The 18,464-nt window shown below is 34.1% G+C and overlaps 1 protein-coding gene across 1 annotated transcript in view; it reads right to left on the bottom strand.

Moving 5' to 3' along the window:
• The window catches only part of LOC149533955 (truncated transcription factor CAULIFLOWER A-like), a 106,417-nt gene that overhangs the window by 52,554 nt on the left and 35,399 nt on the right, over positions 1-18,464 (bottom strand). The window contains exons 4-5 of the mRNA XM_089805934.1: positions 4,914-4,975; positions 4,712-4,811 (exon numbers count right to left, since the gene is read on the bottom strand). Coding sequence (XP_089662060.1) covers positions 4,712-4,811; positions 4,914-4,975 — 162 coding nt within the window. The remainder of the gene's footprint in view (positions 1-4,711; positions 4,812-4,913; positions 4,976-18,464) is intronic.

Below are 18,464 nucleotides of genomic sequence, written 5' to 3'. Positions count from 1 at the left end.
TGAGGATAAGATATTGGTAAGTGAATAATGTGTTGTGAAATTAAAGATTGGATATTACTCTGATGAAGTTCTGTGTAATATTATGCCTATGGATTGTTGTCATATTTTTTTGGGTAGACCTTGGCAATATGATAAACATGTTGTGTATGATGGAAGATTGAATCAATATACTATTTGGATGAATGGAGTTATGGATACATTGATGCTTTTGATTGAGTCTCCCAATGAGATAAATTGTACTACTGTTAGAGCTTGATTGGTTAATTGAAAGCAATTTGAGAAGGAAATGAAAAAGAACCAAGTCTGTTTTGTTATAATTCATAGAGGGCTGAGTTTTGCTAGTAATGGCCAAGTGATAGAGCATAGTAATGATCGAGCAACTGATAGAGGCTGAGTGACAACATAAGAAGACAATGTAAGCCAAGTGCCAATAGAAATTGAAAGCTTGTTGAATGTGTATAAAAAGATTGTTGTAGATGGTATACTTGATGCTTTACCACTAGTAAGATGTATAATTCATTATATGGATTTGATTCCTGGAGCTAGTTTTCTAAATAAAGCACCATATAGGCTGACAATGACAGAGAATGAAGAACTCAACAGACTAGTGCAAGAGTTGTTGAAAAAATGTTTGATTAGAGAAAGTTTGAGTCCATGTGTTGTACCTACTACATTGGCACCTAAGAAGAATGGAGAATGGAGAATGTCTGTTGATTCCTCCATAGCCCCCCCAAAATGGTAGAACTCATCTATCAATGAACATACCAATGTGGTTCCAATATGAAAGAAAAAAAGGTAGTGGACAAGGAGGGTGAAACCCTTGAATATAAGGTAAAGTTGGAAGTCTTAGTTGATGCTTGAAGGATAATGCATGAGAATCTGCAATTTAATCTTCAATAGAGGTGGGATAATTGGTGAGCTAAGTCTATCATCTGAGAGAAGATATGTGTCCTCTGATATATCCTCAACAACTACAGTAGGTGGCTTGATGATTAGAGCTATAATAATAGGCAATGGTGAAGAGTAATCTTGTGCAATGGGTGGACTCTAAATAGGGGGTGGAGGTGTCGAAGTCACAACAATGGTCTTAGCAACAACACATAAGTTCAAGTGACCCAACTTCACCTCAGTAGTCTCTTGTAAACAAAGAGAGAGAGTCTCTGATAGTGGAGATGGTGGATCAAAATGAGAGGAGGAGTATATGTGGGAAGAATGATCCAAAATCCCTCTAGCAACAATATTTCATTTCTCGCTATCTCTAATATGCACCAAATCTTGTGCAAACTAAACTATCTTCCCTATCCCAGTATGTGTAATCTGATAAATAGAGAGAAGGTTAGAGGAAAAGGATGGAACACAAAGTACATCATGAAATTTACCATCATCAATGCCAATATTACCTTTCCCACATACAACCATAACAATTTTGTTCCCCATCAAAATGTGTGGAGTAGGAGAAGTCTCAAAAGAAGAGAACAAGTACTAAGAAGATGCCATATGGTGTGAAGAACCTAAATCTAATAACCATCTAGAAGAGTGTGGAGTAGTAGTTGCACGCAGTGCATGACCCTTTCCTATATCTTTACCATCTAACTGAAATGATGATAATGAAGAAGATCTATGAGAAGTAGAAGGAATAACAATGTTTCTCTTTTGAAGGAGAGTTGTCAAATTTGAACCCTGTTTGGCATAGCCATCTAACTTCTTCTCATAGCAATGTAACTCATCATGATTGGGCTTATTATAATAAGCACACTTCGGTCTTTCTAGCTTTGATTTATCTACCTTAGGAGGAGGTGGGCTTGATGTGATGTGAGCACTAGATTTAATCTGAGGCTCTGTAGGATGTGACTTCTGCTTCTTCTCCTTCATCCCAGTAGATGGTCGAGCTACCAATGCATAAGTTTGTGAGCATGTGAGAGTATGAAACTGAGAGAGCTTAACTTTCTCTTGAGTTAAATGATCACAAAGAACCTCAAAAGATGGCATGGTAAATATATTACCCAAGGCATCTTTGGTGGAATAAATGGTAGAAGCAAAAATCTGAAATTTTCCATCAAGCTTAGAAAGAATCAAGTAAATGCACTCAGTGTCAATCTTGGTTTTCCCATAACCCTGCATTAAGATCTCTTTTTTTTTAACTTCATCAAGAAGTCCTCAATGGAAGGAAAAGAATTTTGTATAAGAGAGGTAAGTTGTGCCTCAATCTGAGGTTCCCTAAACTCATTCATAGTACCGAACAAGTCATCAAACCTTGTCTACATAGCTAGAGGGGTATTGTACCCATCAAGATGAAACTGTAGACTATCAGATACTTGTAAAGCAATCAACCCCATTACCTCATCCATTTTGTTCTTGTATTACATGACCTCAAATGGCCTCAGTAAAATTGGCTACATTGCATCTAAACAAGACCACAATGCTTTTGATCAGAGAAATCATGTCATCAAGGACTTCCATGTGTGATAGTTATGAGGGGTTAGAAGTTCTAGACAAGAAGAGGTTTTGACCATTGTTTTAGAAGGTGTTGGATTTTTTTTGAAAACATTTTGGTTTACTAATGTAAATAACATAAATAATAATAGAAAACACCCCTCACAATACAAAAAATTGAACCCCAACTGCTAGAAGGAATGTGTAAACAAAAAGAGAGCATCAATTTTAGAATCACATGCACCTTTAAGAAATACTAATGAAAATAACACAAAATTTAGATAGGGCTCGAGAAGAGCTTTCTAACGCTTCTTTTAGATTGAAAAAAAGAAGCTAAAAAGAGCAAGTGATGTCTCCCGAAATGCAAGAAGAACCATTTGACTTCACTAGGAAAAATAGGTAACTAAACAAAACCAAATACCAAAACATCGTCCATTAATGCAGGGGTCTTGGAATCAAATTTCCAATGACATTTTGTTTATGGAAAAAAGACATTGTATGCTCAAGATACAACCCAACAACTAACTGCTACTATTTTAATCAACAAATAAATTTGTTGATAGGTGCATGGATGTCAAATTAAAGGCCACTTGAATGATGTGACCCTCTGCATTTGCAAGTACCTTCTTGCCCCATCAGTACTTTTCTAAGAACATATTCTCTTGAGTTTGTCTTCAAAAAAAACTTTATAATGTTTTTCAATATAGACAACCTTTTTTTAGAAAAAAACCCACAGATTTTTTTTTTAAAATATCCCCTCAAGAAGTGTGCACAAGGTCATACAACCCTATTGGGCAAATATTTTTTGCCACATAATGCAAGATTGGCCAAACAAGATGTACTTTATATGAAAATGTGGGTTTTGACATCTTCTGAATCCAACTGTAATGTCTGTTTGTGCTCAAAGTGCCCCCAATTTAAGAGATCCCATATTTTTATAGAAAATAACAAAAGTCACAAGATTTTTTTGAAAAAAATTGTGTACCTTCTGTACTCAAAACAAGAACAGGTAGCTAGAGGCAAAGCTCTAATATCATGTAGGATTTGATAATGAACAAATCCAAAGATCCCTGGATATCTTGCATGCAAATAACTTATTATGAGGAAGTAAGAAACACAAAGAGAGAAGGGTTTGCTCAATAAAAAAGAAGATTGTATTTACTTGTGCAAAACAAAATGAATAATTTACAACTGATCAATCCTTATGAAGGAGATAGAAAACCTAAAAGGGAAACTCTAAGAGGTAAATGACATTTAATAATTACTAATTAATTATTAAATGGAAATGCAAGTGCACAAAGGGAATCTTAAGAAGAGGGTAAAGGTAATTTAATGAATGAAATTAAATTAACCTTTTACTCTAACAATAGTCTAGACTAGTGTTCAACCTATCCACATCTTCAACTAACATTTCTTTCTTCTATTTTAGTGCTTTCCAAATCCATGAAAAACAATATTGGAACACATATTCCATCAAAGAAAGATGACAAAGGAAGTTTGCTTAAATAATCTAAAGCCTATTCTTTAATGCAATTTATTTTTCCTCATGATAAGAAAACTACATTATAAAAATCCTTAACACATGGGTAAATCAACATTTACCCATCAACAAGTTTTTATTTTAGAAACACTAGTAGAAATTGCATCATTTTGGCCAAATCTATGTAAATTGACATATCAGGGTATGATCCTACAAAAATCCTATAAAGTTGTGAACAAATTATGCAAGCATACTGCAATGGTTAGAGATGATAGGAAGACAAAAGGTGCGGGCACCGTGTAGTGGAATCACCAAACTTGGGGGAGACTAGTGCAATTGAGGAACCATTCTATCCCATTGTAACTATGGATACCAAAACTTAGTGCCTTCTTAAAAATCATGTTAACCATTTCTGATGTAGGCATATTTTCTATCACATTGGAAGGGATAGTTTTAGTCTAAATGATTTAAAATTCAGCAAGGTACATGGACACCAAGGACCTTTGGATGATACAAGTAGAAAACCCTTGCCGAAGCAAGTTGTGATATCCTAATTCAACATCTTCTTGAGGAATTCAACAATACAAGCCCTATTGAAGCTTCTATGAATTTTAAAATGAGTGAGGAAAGTGAGCATCTATGACATTAAGAAGAACTAACTATGTGGTTAGTGAAGAGCTCATGAAAGTGAAGCAAGCAGAGAAATTGTGAACCATTTTTAATAAAGAAATAAATTATTTATCTTTTAAAAAATTCTTTATTATTTATGTGAAACAATAAAATACAATAAAATGATACCTTTTTTGATCGAATCCTATGTAGCCCAAGTTCCAACTTTTGTTCTAATTCTTGCAACTCTTTTATGGATAGCTCTTGAAGGTCCTCTCCATCCATATGCCTATGAAAAACAATAGACAAATCCTTTGTTAAAAGAACCAATTACTTAAAATAAATAATAATAACTTCACAATTCCAAATAATATTGATTTATATGGTTTACCTCAAAATATGGTTGACACTTTCCATTTCTTGTCTTATCCTTCTAAAATCTTGATTATCATACTGCAAGTACCTTGAAAAAGATTAGTAAAATAAACAATACTAGTATACCTTTAAGCTTTGCAAAATTTTATATCATCAATTATACTAAATATCAATTATAAATATATTTAAATTAAATAAAATGAATAAAAATCAAATTCTTAGTAAAATATAATATTTAAATTTATACTATTAATAGAATATGATGATAATTATGTTTGAAAAGTAATTGACCAAAGCCTAGATTATTTATTATTCATTATTATTGTTAGCATTAATTATTATTTTGTGTTAATCATAGACTTGAACCCAAGACCTACTTGATGAGAGACTCATAGTTTACCATTACATAGTAGGCCCTTGCCTTTTTTTAGAAAAATATTCAATTTGAAAATGATTATAGAATATTATTTTTGATACAAATTATTATAATGAGTTTAGTGTATACTTTTATTGCATCATTTATTATAATTATTCTAAACTATAAAATTACATGAATGAAAATAAAAGATAGAAATTGTATATTTAAAACCTTCATTTTTTCTCGAATGATGCATTTACTTTAAATTATTTTGTTTGAAAATTATTGAAATGGTTCCTTGTATAATATTTGGCACATAAATATATCTCAATATTGTAGTATGTTTACATTCACTTGCTTTTGTATAAAAGTACTCCCAAGTATACATCTTCCTAATATATGTCCACCTTAGACATTATTAAGTTTTTATTAGTGTTCCTTACATATAATAGTAAGTTGTAGCATTTGCAACTTTCAAGAGACACTTTTTTTTTCATTTTAATGTTATAGATTTTACTCTAATTATCATATGTATCCTTTCCCATGTCTAAAGGAAGAATTTGGGTTATTATGTAAATGTCGCTATTTTGTAACATGTGATATATTTGATTGATAATCAATTGTGTTGAGGAAGCGTGTTATCTATCATTGTAAAATATAATACCTCTATTATAACTTGTGGGAACATTATTCTATTATTTTTAATAATCCTTATGAAAGCATGTATGCCTTAACATTAACCTATGTAATTAAATGTACATTGGGAAAGCTCTAATAGGTTGACCAAATTAATTATTTGTAAGAGGTATAATGGAAAGTTGTTTTCCGTAGTTGGGTATTCCATATATGAGATCAATTGATGTGGATACATATTATGGATAATCAGAATATACTAATATTAATATTGGATGATTAAGGGGAGCTTCAAAGGAACTATTTTGGCAAGTAAGTTGCAGACTTGTCAATTCATGATTTTGGATATGCTATCTTCAAAAATTGTCTTTCACACTTGCCAAAGCATTTAGGCAGTGGGTCTACTTATTTCCTTTCTAACCTTTAATAGGTTTAGAATCTTCTAAAAAGGATTCAAGGTCTCCTTACAAGTATCCATCCTCTAAAAGCACTATTGTACTAAATGTATTGTATGTGACTCCTAATAAGGTCACATCCATTTACAAGGAATTTATATATTAGTACATTATATTCTGGATGTCATCCCCACTAGGGTTTTTCCCTTTGATCAAGGGTTTCCCTAGTCAAAAAATCCTTGTGTTATGGTGCATGGTATTTTTTTCTTGTGCATCATTAATTTAATTATTAGAGATCACATTTATAAGTTTGGTTTTAATTATATTTGGTCACAAAAAATTCATCCCAACCCCTTCACCCCCTCCTTTGTTGTGTGTGGACTCTACTTCTTACTAATTGGCATCAAAGAATCAGGTCCTCTTTCGGAAAGAATCTTAACAACTTGAGGGCATCTATGGCTTAAAGGAAAGAGAGTACTAAATCTAATGATAGTAACTATGAAAGTTGGAAGAAAAAGATGCAAACACATCCGATCTATATGGGAATTAACTATTGGTTTATCACAAGGGATCAATTTTTTGTAAAGACTAAGAAAGATCTATCTTGATGTATAGATTAGGACAAGAAGATATTCTAGTAGAGCATGATTACAAGAGAAGCACTCATTAGTGCCCTATTTGAATTAGAATTCGTTGAGGTAAAGGAACTTGACCTTGCACATGACATTTGGATTAAGTTAAAGAATTTATGGGAAGGTAACGAATTTATAAAGAAAGAAAAGTTTCAAAATTGGAAAACTAAGTTAAAAAGGGGAATAATGCAAGAAGATGGAATTGTTAGAGCATATGTACAATGAATTACAAGAATTACTACAGGGATAAAAAGTTCAAGTTCTTCACAAGATTCTTCAATCCTTAATACCAACTTATGAGAACAAGGTTAATTCAATTGAACTAAGTTATTCCTCTTATTAAAAGTTTTGATAGACGAACATTGATTGGTAAAATAAAATATTTTTAAACGAGAAGATTGAAAGATTCTTTGCCTAGAGTTGAGACTAATTTTAGAGCTATTGCATATAAAGACAAAAGAGTACTAACCAAGAGTACAAATAAAAGCATAAGACATATTGGAGAATATGTAAGTGAATGAAAAGAAATTCATGAAGAAGAAGGAAAGATAAATGATCATGAAGCCTTGATTGCAAAAAGAGAGAAAAGAGGTATATGAGTATTCAAGGGTAAGTTTGTCAAGAACTGAGATAGTACATATTTCCCCCACAGATCACTAACATTTTTTAAGGTCTGCAATCACCCAAAATGGGCCATCTAGACTATGAGTCCTCTTTCTAACATTTTTTCTTAACTTATCCATCACTTATCTTTGATCAAATCATCATTTTATTAATTATTCGATTATAACCTATGATTTGGTTGCCTTATCCTAAGTCTTTTATTTAATTCAAAGAACTTGCCCCCTTTTAATTAAGTAAAAATCTCAAAAATCCCACTAATCCTAAGTGTGAAAATGAAAAACATTATTCCCATTTTAAAAATAAAATAAAAGCATTTTTTTCTCACATGATAGGCATACTTTTCAATGACACAATGTAAGGTAGTAGAATCTCCAAAGGACAAGTCCAAACCCTTAGCAAACAACCACACAATGGAAATACAACAACAAAGCAACAATAATGCAAGATCTAATACCAACTTATAACTCTTTATTCATAGATAGAATTGATTACATGCAATATGCCTAGCTATAAGGCCTTTTAGGTTAGGGCCAAATACCAACAACAATTACAAAATTAGTTCTACAAGATCCAACAAGATCCACTTACAAACTCGATTCCAGCTATAGTCCAGATACACAACTGGATAAGAACACCAAGAAGAATCCACACTTGTAGCCTCAGGGTCCACCAAGAAATCCTCTAGTTTCTAAGCCGTATCCCTAGCTCTTCAAAATTCTCATCTACACTTCATCCCCTTCTCTAAGCTGGAATGATAACTTTTTAAAGACTCCACAAAAGCTCTTACTTATACCCAACTAAGCCACAAGTTGGCGCAACTCATTGCAAACTAAATTAAATCTCTTACATTAAATATAGGTTGAGCCACAAGTTGGCTACGACACTAAATTAAATACCTAGACATAAATTAAATGCCAAATGTCAGCTCACAAACAACTCAACATGAACATAACCAAAACCAATATTGGCACTCGACACATACAAGAACACTTAGCATCCACTAGAAAATTGGGCACCAATAGGCTCACTCAGAACATGAAGGAACACTCGATCAACATAAGATTGCTATAGTAACTCGGCATCCACTAGGAGCTACATTAACTTGGCATCCACTAAGAGCTACAGTAACTCAGAATCCACTAGGAGCTATAGTAACTTGGCATCCACTAAGAGCTACAGTAACTTGGCATCAACTAGAGCTATAATAACTCAACATCCACTAGAGCTACAATAACTCGACATCCACTAAAGCTATAGTAACTCATCATGCACAAGAGCTACAGTAACTTGGCATATACTAAAAAACTTGACAACAATAGAAAATTGGAAACCATTGGCACTCGGCTCCAATATGCAGGATTGCAAGAAAGCCTAGGATGCTCTTACATCAGAAACCCTAGGTTTGAAAACTTCACATACATATCCTCCAAATTTCAACTTGTACACTCTTTCACTTGTTCTTCTTCTACTTCTTCACATCCATTTGAGGTGTGCTATAGGTTTGCTTTCCACACTAATCCCCAACCTTCTTAGAATTTTCCAACTCAACTTGGCTACCAATACTCAAGTTCCTCCTATCGAGCTCTTCATTCAACAAAGGAATTAGGGAAAAATTTCTGCAACCTTTCTCAGCAGTAAACACATTCTTGACACAATCATGCATAGTCCTACAATCATATTGCCAAGGCCTACCAAGCAACACATTACAACTATTCATGTCCATAATATCACACAACACTTGATCCTTATACTGCCAATCTAGAAATCAACAGGGAATTTCTCCCTCACTTTCAAAGCATGCTCACCTTACAACCAACCAATCCTATAAGGATAAGGATGTCTCACTCTCTTCAAACCCAATTTTTGAACCATCTCCTTAGTAATAAGGTTATCAGTACTACCACCATCCACAATTACCTTGAAAACTTTATCACTAGACTTATAATGAGTCCTAAAAAAACTAGTCCTCTGACAAGGATCCAATGTCCTCTCACCAATTAGTACTTGTCGAACCAGCAAACTTTCTCCTTGCTGAGGCTGACTATCTTGAACTACAACCTCATTCACAACAGTAGCTATCCTACCTATCAGACATTCAAAAGATCCATGCCCTTCTTTCCCACATGTAAAATAATTACCTTTGAACTCACCACTACCTGTCCTCCTTTTTTGATCAATAGGTTTTGGTTCACTTTCAACACTCAATTTAGCTTGTGCCAAGCTATCCAACTTCTCCTTCCCTCTATCATTACCTTGACTTTTCCTTTTCAACTTATCCTCTGCCTTCAGGGCATACTGATAAGCATCCTCAATTGAAGAAATATTCAACATGCCAACCTCATCTTGAATATTGAATCTCAAACCATTAATGTACTGAGCTAAATTTTCCTTTGACAATTCTCTATGAGCAGACCAAATAGTCAACTTGTAGAACTACTTGGTATAATATTTCATAGAAATATCCTTTTTGTTTTAGATTGTGTAGTCTTTTAAAAAACTCAAGTTCATAATTGATAGGAATAAATTTAGCCTTCAACTTAATCACCATCAATCTCCATCTAGTGATATTCATTTCACCTTCCTCTTCATTTCCTCTTTGCAATTCTTTCTACCCAAGTGTAACATGTCCTTTGAACTTAGTTTGTGCCAACATCACTCTATGTGGATCCTCAATATCCTCAAGCTCAAATTAGTCTTCCAATTTACCAATCCAATCAATCAAGCCTTTAGGAGTCAAAGTTCCTAAGAAATTAGAAACCTCCATCTTATGCTTTAGCTTCAATTGAGATCCAGGTCTAACAAACTAACCAACCGTAGCTCCAATAGATCTCTCTACACGATCAGTTCTATCCTCACCACTAGATCATGTAGCTTCAAATTCTTTAGCAGTGTCCTCATAACTACCTTTAGTACCTAGATTCCTAGGTACACCACCTAAAGCACTTACAATTTCAGTGATCATGTCACTCTTCATCAATGCAATCTCAGATCTGAACTCTGCTCTTATCTTCTCTAAGATTTTTTCTTCCATGTCATCACTAAGATCATTGATTTCCCAAGGGTCCAATCTTCTTGGAGGCATCTTCAAATTTTTTAGCAAATCCTAAGCAATAGATCCACCAATCTAGACGATCAATCAGACACAAGACCAACCTTCTCTGCAAGTCCTGGTATAAACTACCACAACTTCGGTGATCTATCCACACACTTAGGAAAACCTTTTCTTTGATACCATCTAACATAGTGCAAGCTAGGAGAATCCCAAAAAGAGATGTCCAAACCCTTAGCAAACAACCACACAATAAAAATATAACAAAGCAATAATAATGCAAGATCTAATACCTAATCAAAACTCTTTATTCATAGATATAATTGATTACATGTAATATGTCTGACTATAAGGCCTTTCAGGTTAGGGCCAAATACCAACAACAATTACAAAATTAATTCTGTAAGATCCAACAAGATCTACTTATCAACTTGATTCCAGCTAGTCTAGATACACAACTAGATAAGAACACCATGGAGAATCCACACTTGTACCCTCAGGTCCACCAAGAAATCCTCTGGTTTCTAAATTGCAACCCTAGCTCTTCAAAATTTGCATCTACACTTCATCCCCTTCTCCAAGCTAGAATGATAACTTTTTAAAGACTCCAAAAAACCTCTTACTTATACCCAAAGAAGCCACAAGTCAGCCCATCTCATTACAAACTAAATTAAATCCCTTACAAACTAAATACCAACAACAATTACTAAATCAATTCTACAAGATCCAACAAGAGATGCCCAATCCTTAGCAAACAACCACACAATAAAAACACAACAACAAAGCAATAATAATGCAAGATCTGATACCAAATCAAAACTCTTTATTCATAGATATAATTGATTATATGTAACATGTATTGCTATAAGGCCTTCTAGGTTAGGGCCAAATACCAACAACAATTACAAAATCAATTCTACAAGATCCAACAAGATCTACTTACAAACTTGATTCCAGCTAGTCTAGATACACAACTGGATAAGAACACCAAGAAGAATCCACACTTGTACCCTTAGGTCCACCAAGAAATTCTCTAGTTTCTAAGTCACAACCCTATCTCTTCAAAATTTACATCTACACTTCATCCCCTTCTCCACGCTAGAATGATAACTTTTTAAAGACTCCAAAAAACCCCTTATTTATACCCAAGGAAGCCACAAGTCAGCCCAACTCATTTAAAACTAAATTAAATATAGGTCGAGCCACAAGTTGGATACGACACTAAATTAAATACCCATACATAAATTAAATACCAAAAGTTGGCTCACAAACAACTCGACATTAATAGAACCAAAACCAATAGTAGTAGTTGGCACATATAGGAACACTTGACATCCACTAGAAAATGTAGCACCAACAAGTTCACTCGATACATGAAGGAACACTTGATCAACATAAGATTGGTATAGTAACTCAGCATCCACTAGGAGCTATAATAACTCAACATCCACTAAGAGCTATAGTAACTCAACATCCACTAAGAGCTATAGTAACTCAACATCCATTAGGAGCTATAGTAACTCGACATCCACTTACTAGAGCTATAGTAACTCAACATCCACTAGAGCTATAGTAACTTGACATCTACTAGAGCTACAATACTCAACATCCATGAGAACTACAATAACTCGACATGCACTAGAGAGCTACAGTAACTCAATATACACTAAACAAATTGACATTAATAGAAAATTGGAAACCATTGGCACTCAACTCCAATACACAAGATTGCAAGAAAACCTTGGATGCTCCTGCATGATTCAAGGTGAGTGGAATCTTCATTCTCTTCTAGACATCATTTTCCTCTTAAACACCACCATTTACCTTGATTAATTGAGATTCTTGTGCACATGGTGATGGGCCTCCAAAAGGCCATCTTTCTAAGTTCTTTTTATCTTATTTTCAAATAGTTATCTTGCAAACAATTATGACTTTATGGTTTTAAGCATACAAACTTATGGTTTTTTATGTATATGTTTTATGTGTGTGTGTGTGTGTGTGTGTGTGTGTGTGTGTGTGTGTGTGTGTGTGTGTGTGTGTTGAAAACATGAAGTAGGAATATGGATACTTTAAAGATGCTATATTTTCTTGGATCCATGGACATAAATGGTATAATGAAATAGTATTACATGGTGATAAATGTTTTCCCATCTATGCTATGTTTTGCATAGTTTTCCTCTTGTAGCCATAGGATTTGCAAGAGTGGTAATTTGAACTTTACACTTTTTTTTTCTAATATTGATGATGAAAATAAATATATGTATGTGGAGGTTGTGTATGCATTGATTATTTTGTAGGTATTTTTCACGAATATTCCAAGATCAACATTTTAGCACTAAAAAAGTCAAAGGCTACCAGATTGTTGAACCTTTGCAAGAAGATCAAATCATTTATTACTTTATGTTGTTGTAGTGCACGAAGGTAGCTTCCACAACTTGCTATATTCCTGGAGGATTTATTCATGGTTAATGTTGTTTTTGTTTCAAACTTTATGAGTTTGTAATTGATCCTTATTAATGAAGTGATCTTAGATTTAGGAAGTAGTTGTAGCTTCCTTTTAAAATAATGACTATTGTAGCTTTGAGCACAGTGATGAGTGAATTGTTTTGTTAGAATAGATTTCATTTCCTTGTTGTTTCTAAGTAAGGAAAAACTATGTTTCTCCTATACTCTTGTAGCATAGGTGCATAGATAGGTTTATCATTTGCAACATTATCTTAATCTTTAAGATGTCGTTGCAACATTTTTGTGTGCCCCATACTTGCATAACGTGTAAGAATATTTGTCTGGGTTCCATAGGTGATCATTTTGAGTATCAGTTTGTATTTGATGAGGATGCACCAGATGTACATGCAGAGGCTATAAACCATGATGCACAAGAGGAGGGGCGTGTAGAGGCATGGAATCCTTTTGTGTCAGTACATGTATACATTTTTTTGTTATGACATATGCGATTTAAAGTTTATTTTTATAATAAAGTAGTTTTCACTTTTAAGCTATACTGACTTATACATGTATGTGGTCTTCATTCATGTTTAGTTGATGACTAAGGAGGAGCTGAGACAGGTTGATGATGCCATGCTCTTAGCTATTTCATTTAGCCTTGAGACATCTACAGTACATTATGTTGTCTTCTCATTGTTTTTTCTATTTTATATTGTAGCATATATGGTTTTTAATCTTTTTTTAATCTTGTAGGTACCACCTGTCCCTGGGGGACAAAGTGTGGGGGATGAGCTAGGACACATTGACAAAGGAAAGGTAATTAGGTACTTTTTATTTGATTAAATATCAATGCATTCTTGTAAAATGTTTATGGTAATGAAATTTAATTACATTCTTTATTTAATAGGGCATGGGTACTAGCAATGAGCCCATTCAAATTTTATGTTGTAGCTACTTAGGCATTTCCATTCGCACTGAGAGCCCCATTGTATGTATAAGTATCATTTATTTTTTATTTTCCTTATTTTCATATATAAATTCAAAACTGATTTCTGTGATATTAACGACTAGTATTTTGTATCTCATAGGAAACTCCTAGTGCACACAAGGTTGGATAGGAGAGTTTTGTATCTTTAATGATGAAGCCACTATATCCGTAGGAGGAGCCTACACTAATAAGTTGTAGTTTGAATTATTGATTATATATTATAAATTTAGCATGCTATGAATTATAATGTTATAGTTTAAGTTGTAGATTCATCTAACAAATGTATTGAACATACACAAGCCACAATTAACAAGGTACAAGCATTGCCGAGGGCATACAAGAGGACTCCCGACCGGTGCAGGAGGTCGATGAGAGAGGTATTTATGATGAAAGTTTAATAGTATAAATCTTCATTAAAAAAAGATCATTATGTATTTGAGTAATTCAATGTTAGATACAAAGAATCATATAAATTTAGTAGTCTAACTTTGAGTTTTCTTTTTTTGTTTATGTAGGATCCACTTAGTCTAGTGAAGAGGCTGCATTTTGATCATCCACTAGTAGCCTAGGATAGTATAGTTGTCATAGGATGCATCATGAGATATTTTGAGATGGCATATGCCACATTGGCTACAGAAACATTGATATTATACACATTTTGATGGCATGATCAGCCACATTTTGTATATGGATCTATGTATTTTGATATATATTTGTGTAATTTGTCTATGGATACATGAACTTTAATATATTTTTGTATAATTTGTCTATGGATACATGTATTTTGATATATATTTTTGTCATTTATGTGCACAATGATATACATATTAATTTAGTATCTAGTATTGTTCAATTTATCGTAGATCATGTGTATTTTTTGTGTTTATGAAATATCATTAATTTTGATCATATTTGTTATATACAATTCAAATGAAATAATTTGTGAATAAAATTTTAACAACCTTTATTATCAATTTTGAATGCAATGTTTAATTTAAAGTGTTATCATGACATAAACACACTTTTTAACCTCCTACACAAGGTTCACATAACCTCAAATCTGATTTTAAACTCCACCTTCAACCTTGAAATTGACTCTTGGCTTCAAATCTAATCTCAACACACTTAAGGACTTCACTATTCAACCATGGATTCTATTCCCAACCACAAACTCATTCCTATACTCATAATCTTTGATAACTAGCCCTTCACTTTGTTACCATCCTCATACTACAACTTTTCAATTTCAACATAACCTCAAAATATCCCAACTTAAGAGACTTGATTGGATCAAACATTTTTAACTTGGTTCCCCAATACCATATCCATATGAATAACATCTATACATTTCTCACATTGATTAGATTACCCATACTAATCCACTTAATGAAACTTAGGAACCAAATCATCCAAAACATACCTTCTTGTTGTCCTTTGTATAGACCCAAACACAATCATTAGTAACTTTTGAACCATACTTCATTTCCTCAATCCAACCATCGAGTAATGCATTTTTTAATTATGTAAACTAGCTTCATTAATGCATTCTATCATTCACACCTTATATAGGTGTTTCCAACCTTGTATGGTCGTGCTCAAACCCCTAACTAACTTATTGCAATCACTTTGCAAGAAAAAGTTGCAAAAGTTAAAAAATTGCAATTTTGCAACTTTTGCAATTTCGAGAAATTTTTGCTAAAAGTTTAAATTATTAATTAGATGAGCTCATCAATCTTGGTAAGGGGTTATTGATAGCCCACATGAGCTCTGAGTTACGACCCTCGGAAGATTGACCTTGAAACACACTTAGAGCACCTTGGAGACTCCTCGGTACGGGGTGGCCATGGATGATGGAGGCTCTTCATGATCTAAACAAGGGTGTCACTAGGGTTCACCAACCCATTTGGAGCTAATGACACTGATGATTTGATGCCAAGATTAATGGTTTCAAAGTTATGCTATAGTGCATCTATTAACTAAGGCACACTGCGAGTTTTGGCATTGAGCGAGATTGCTATGCTCAATCCAAATAGAACATGATCTCTCAAAAATGAGATAGATTATTTGAGGCCTTGGCATGACCGTCCTATAGCATTCAACATTTCATTGATAGCCCTCATGAGCTTCGAGTTACGACCCTCAGAAGATCAACCTCGAAACACACTTAGAGCACCTTGGAGACTCCTCGGTACGGGGTGGCCGTAGATGGTGGAGGATCTTTGTAACTGAAACAAGGGTGTCACTAGGGTTCACCCACCCATCTAGAGCTAATGGTTCAATGCCAAGATCAGCAATTTCAAAGTTACACTGTGGTGCACCTATAAACTGAGGCACACTACAAGTTTTGGTATCGAGTGAGATCGTTGTGCCAAATCCAAATGGAATGTGATCTCTCAAAAATGATATGTTATTTTAGGCGTCAACATGACCATCCTGTAGCATTTGATGTTTCATCGATAGCCGTCACGAGCTCTGAGTTACGACCCTCGAAAGATCGACCTTGAAACACACTTAGAGCACCTTGGAGACTCCTCAGTATAGGGTCACCGTGAATAATGGGGTCTCTTCGTGGCCATAATAAGGGTGTCACTAGGGTTCACCCACCCATTCAAAGCTAATGGCACTAATGATTTGAAGCCAAGATGAACGGTTTCAAAGTTATGCTGTGGTGCACCTATTAATTGAGGCACACTGCAAGTTTTGGCATCCAGTGAGATTGTTGTGTCAAATCCAAATAGAATGTGATCTCTCCAAAATGAGGGAGTCTATTTTAGGCCTCGACATGACCATATTGTTGCATTTAATGTTTCATCAATAGCCCTCATGAGCTATGAGTTATGACCCTCAGAAGATCAACCCCGAAATGCACTTAAAGCACCTTGGAGACTTCTTGGTACGGGATGGCCATGGATGATGGAGGCTCTCTGTGGCCGGAAAAAGGGTGTCATTAGAGTTAGTATTAAAAGAAAAAACATTATTTTTTACCTCTCAAGTTTTTGGCATTTGGCACAATGCGAGTTTAGTGTTAGTATGTATTAAAATCATCATTTTTTAGGTCCCACCACATAAATTGCATTAAGTAAAATCATCTTTGTTTCTTACATTAAATCAACAAGTTTACATTTACAATATATCAAGTGTTTCATCATTATTACATCAATACATAACTACCAAAAATCGTAGTGTCAAAAATAGTAGTGTCAAAAATTGTAGTGTCAATAAAAGTATTGTAAAAAATATAGTGTCAAAAATAGAATAGATTTTTCTTCATTACGCTCCTTATTTAGCTTTTTACCTTCATGCATGACTACTCTTCATGATGTACCTACATTCCAATATTGTAAAATATATTAGTAACTTATTGTATTAAACAAGATAATCATCGGTTCACTGAATCATTATGAAGAAAATAACATAAGAAGTAAATATAACTAGTTGAGTGTTCTAGCAGGGTCCTCTCTCTATTTTAGGGTCTCCAATAGGGCTTCATGATCGGCATTAGTAATAGTAAAAATTTCTTTTAGTTTTGGTCCTCCTTGATGCTTCAACAACTTTACATTTGTTGCTATAATAAGATGCAAATATATGAGAATTATTTTGTGCTTTTGATAGTCTTCAAATGCAGGAATTCCATTCCTTTTAAGCATATATTTCCATAGCCATGTTCCAACAACAACCACTGAATCAGTAGGATATGTGAATCCATCATCATCTATGATCAGTTGTGCAAGCTTTTGTTTACCTCTTACACAACGTGCTAACCAATAATCTAATTTCTCATCATTCCCCTGTGGTGAAATCAATGCAAAGACATGTCCTACTTGAAGAAGATCTGATAGATTATTATGCTCAAGTGAACTTTCCATGTCATCATTTTTGATAGAAGGTATGATAGAGAATGAGTAAGATATTGTGGAGCCCATGTGTCCACCCACTCACTCGATTCATAGTGATCCCAATCACACTGAAAACAACTAGGAAAAAAGCTAGCTAGCTGTCATGTCCAAATGGTCCATGTACTAGAATCAGAGCTTCAAAATGAATGCATTTTTTATGAGTCTCTCACTGTAGCATAATCTGATCTATCACCTATGGACCCTTCCTCAACCAACCAAAAAAACCTGCATACTACTAAATCAAGAGTCCCCCCTTGTGATAATGTTGAACTACACCAATCAAAAATGCTACGAGCATCAAGAAGCTTTGCTCCTAAAATCTTCAATTGTAGAGCTCTCTTCACACATGCCCCTACTCCATCATGTTCTCCTTTCCCATGGCCGAACTCAAAAAACTCCAAATATGAGGCACTTTTCTCTCTATGTGAATCCTACACAACTAATAAAACATGCGAGCATTCTTGAATTGACCTATACAATTATCTGACCAAATGATATGTCTATCCATAGCAATTGCATGCTCCTATAAGAAATTAAAATAATTCTT

The sequence above is a fragment of the Cupressus sempervirens genome, chromosome 10, assembly GCF_028749045.1.
Source record: "Cupressus sempervirens isolate cs-2001-9-10 chromosome 10, ASM2874904v1, whole genome shotgun sequence".
Taxonomy (NCBI): Eukaryota; Viridiplantae; Streptophyta; class Pinopsida; order Cupressales; family Cupressaceae; genus Cupressus; species Cupressus sempervirens.
Note: the sequence above shows the minus strand (reverse complement) of the source record. Positions and strands in the feature narration are given on the sequence as shown.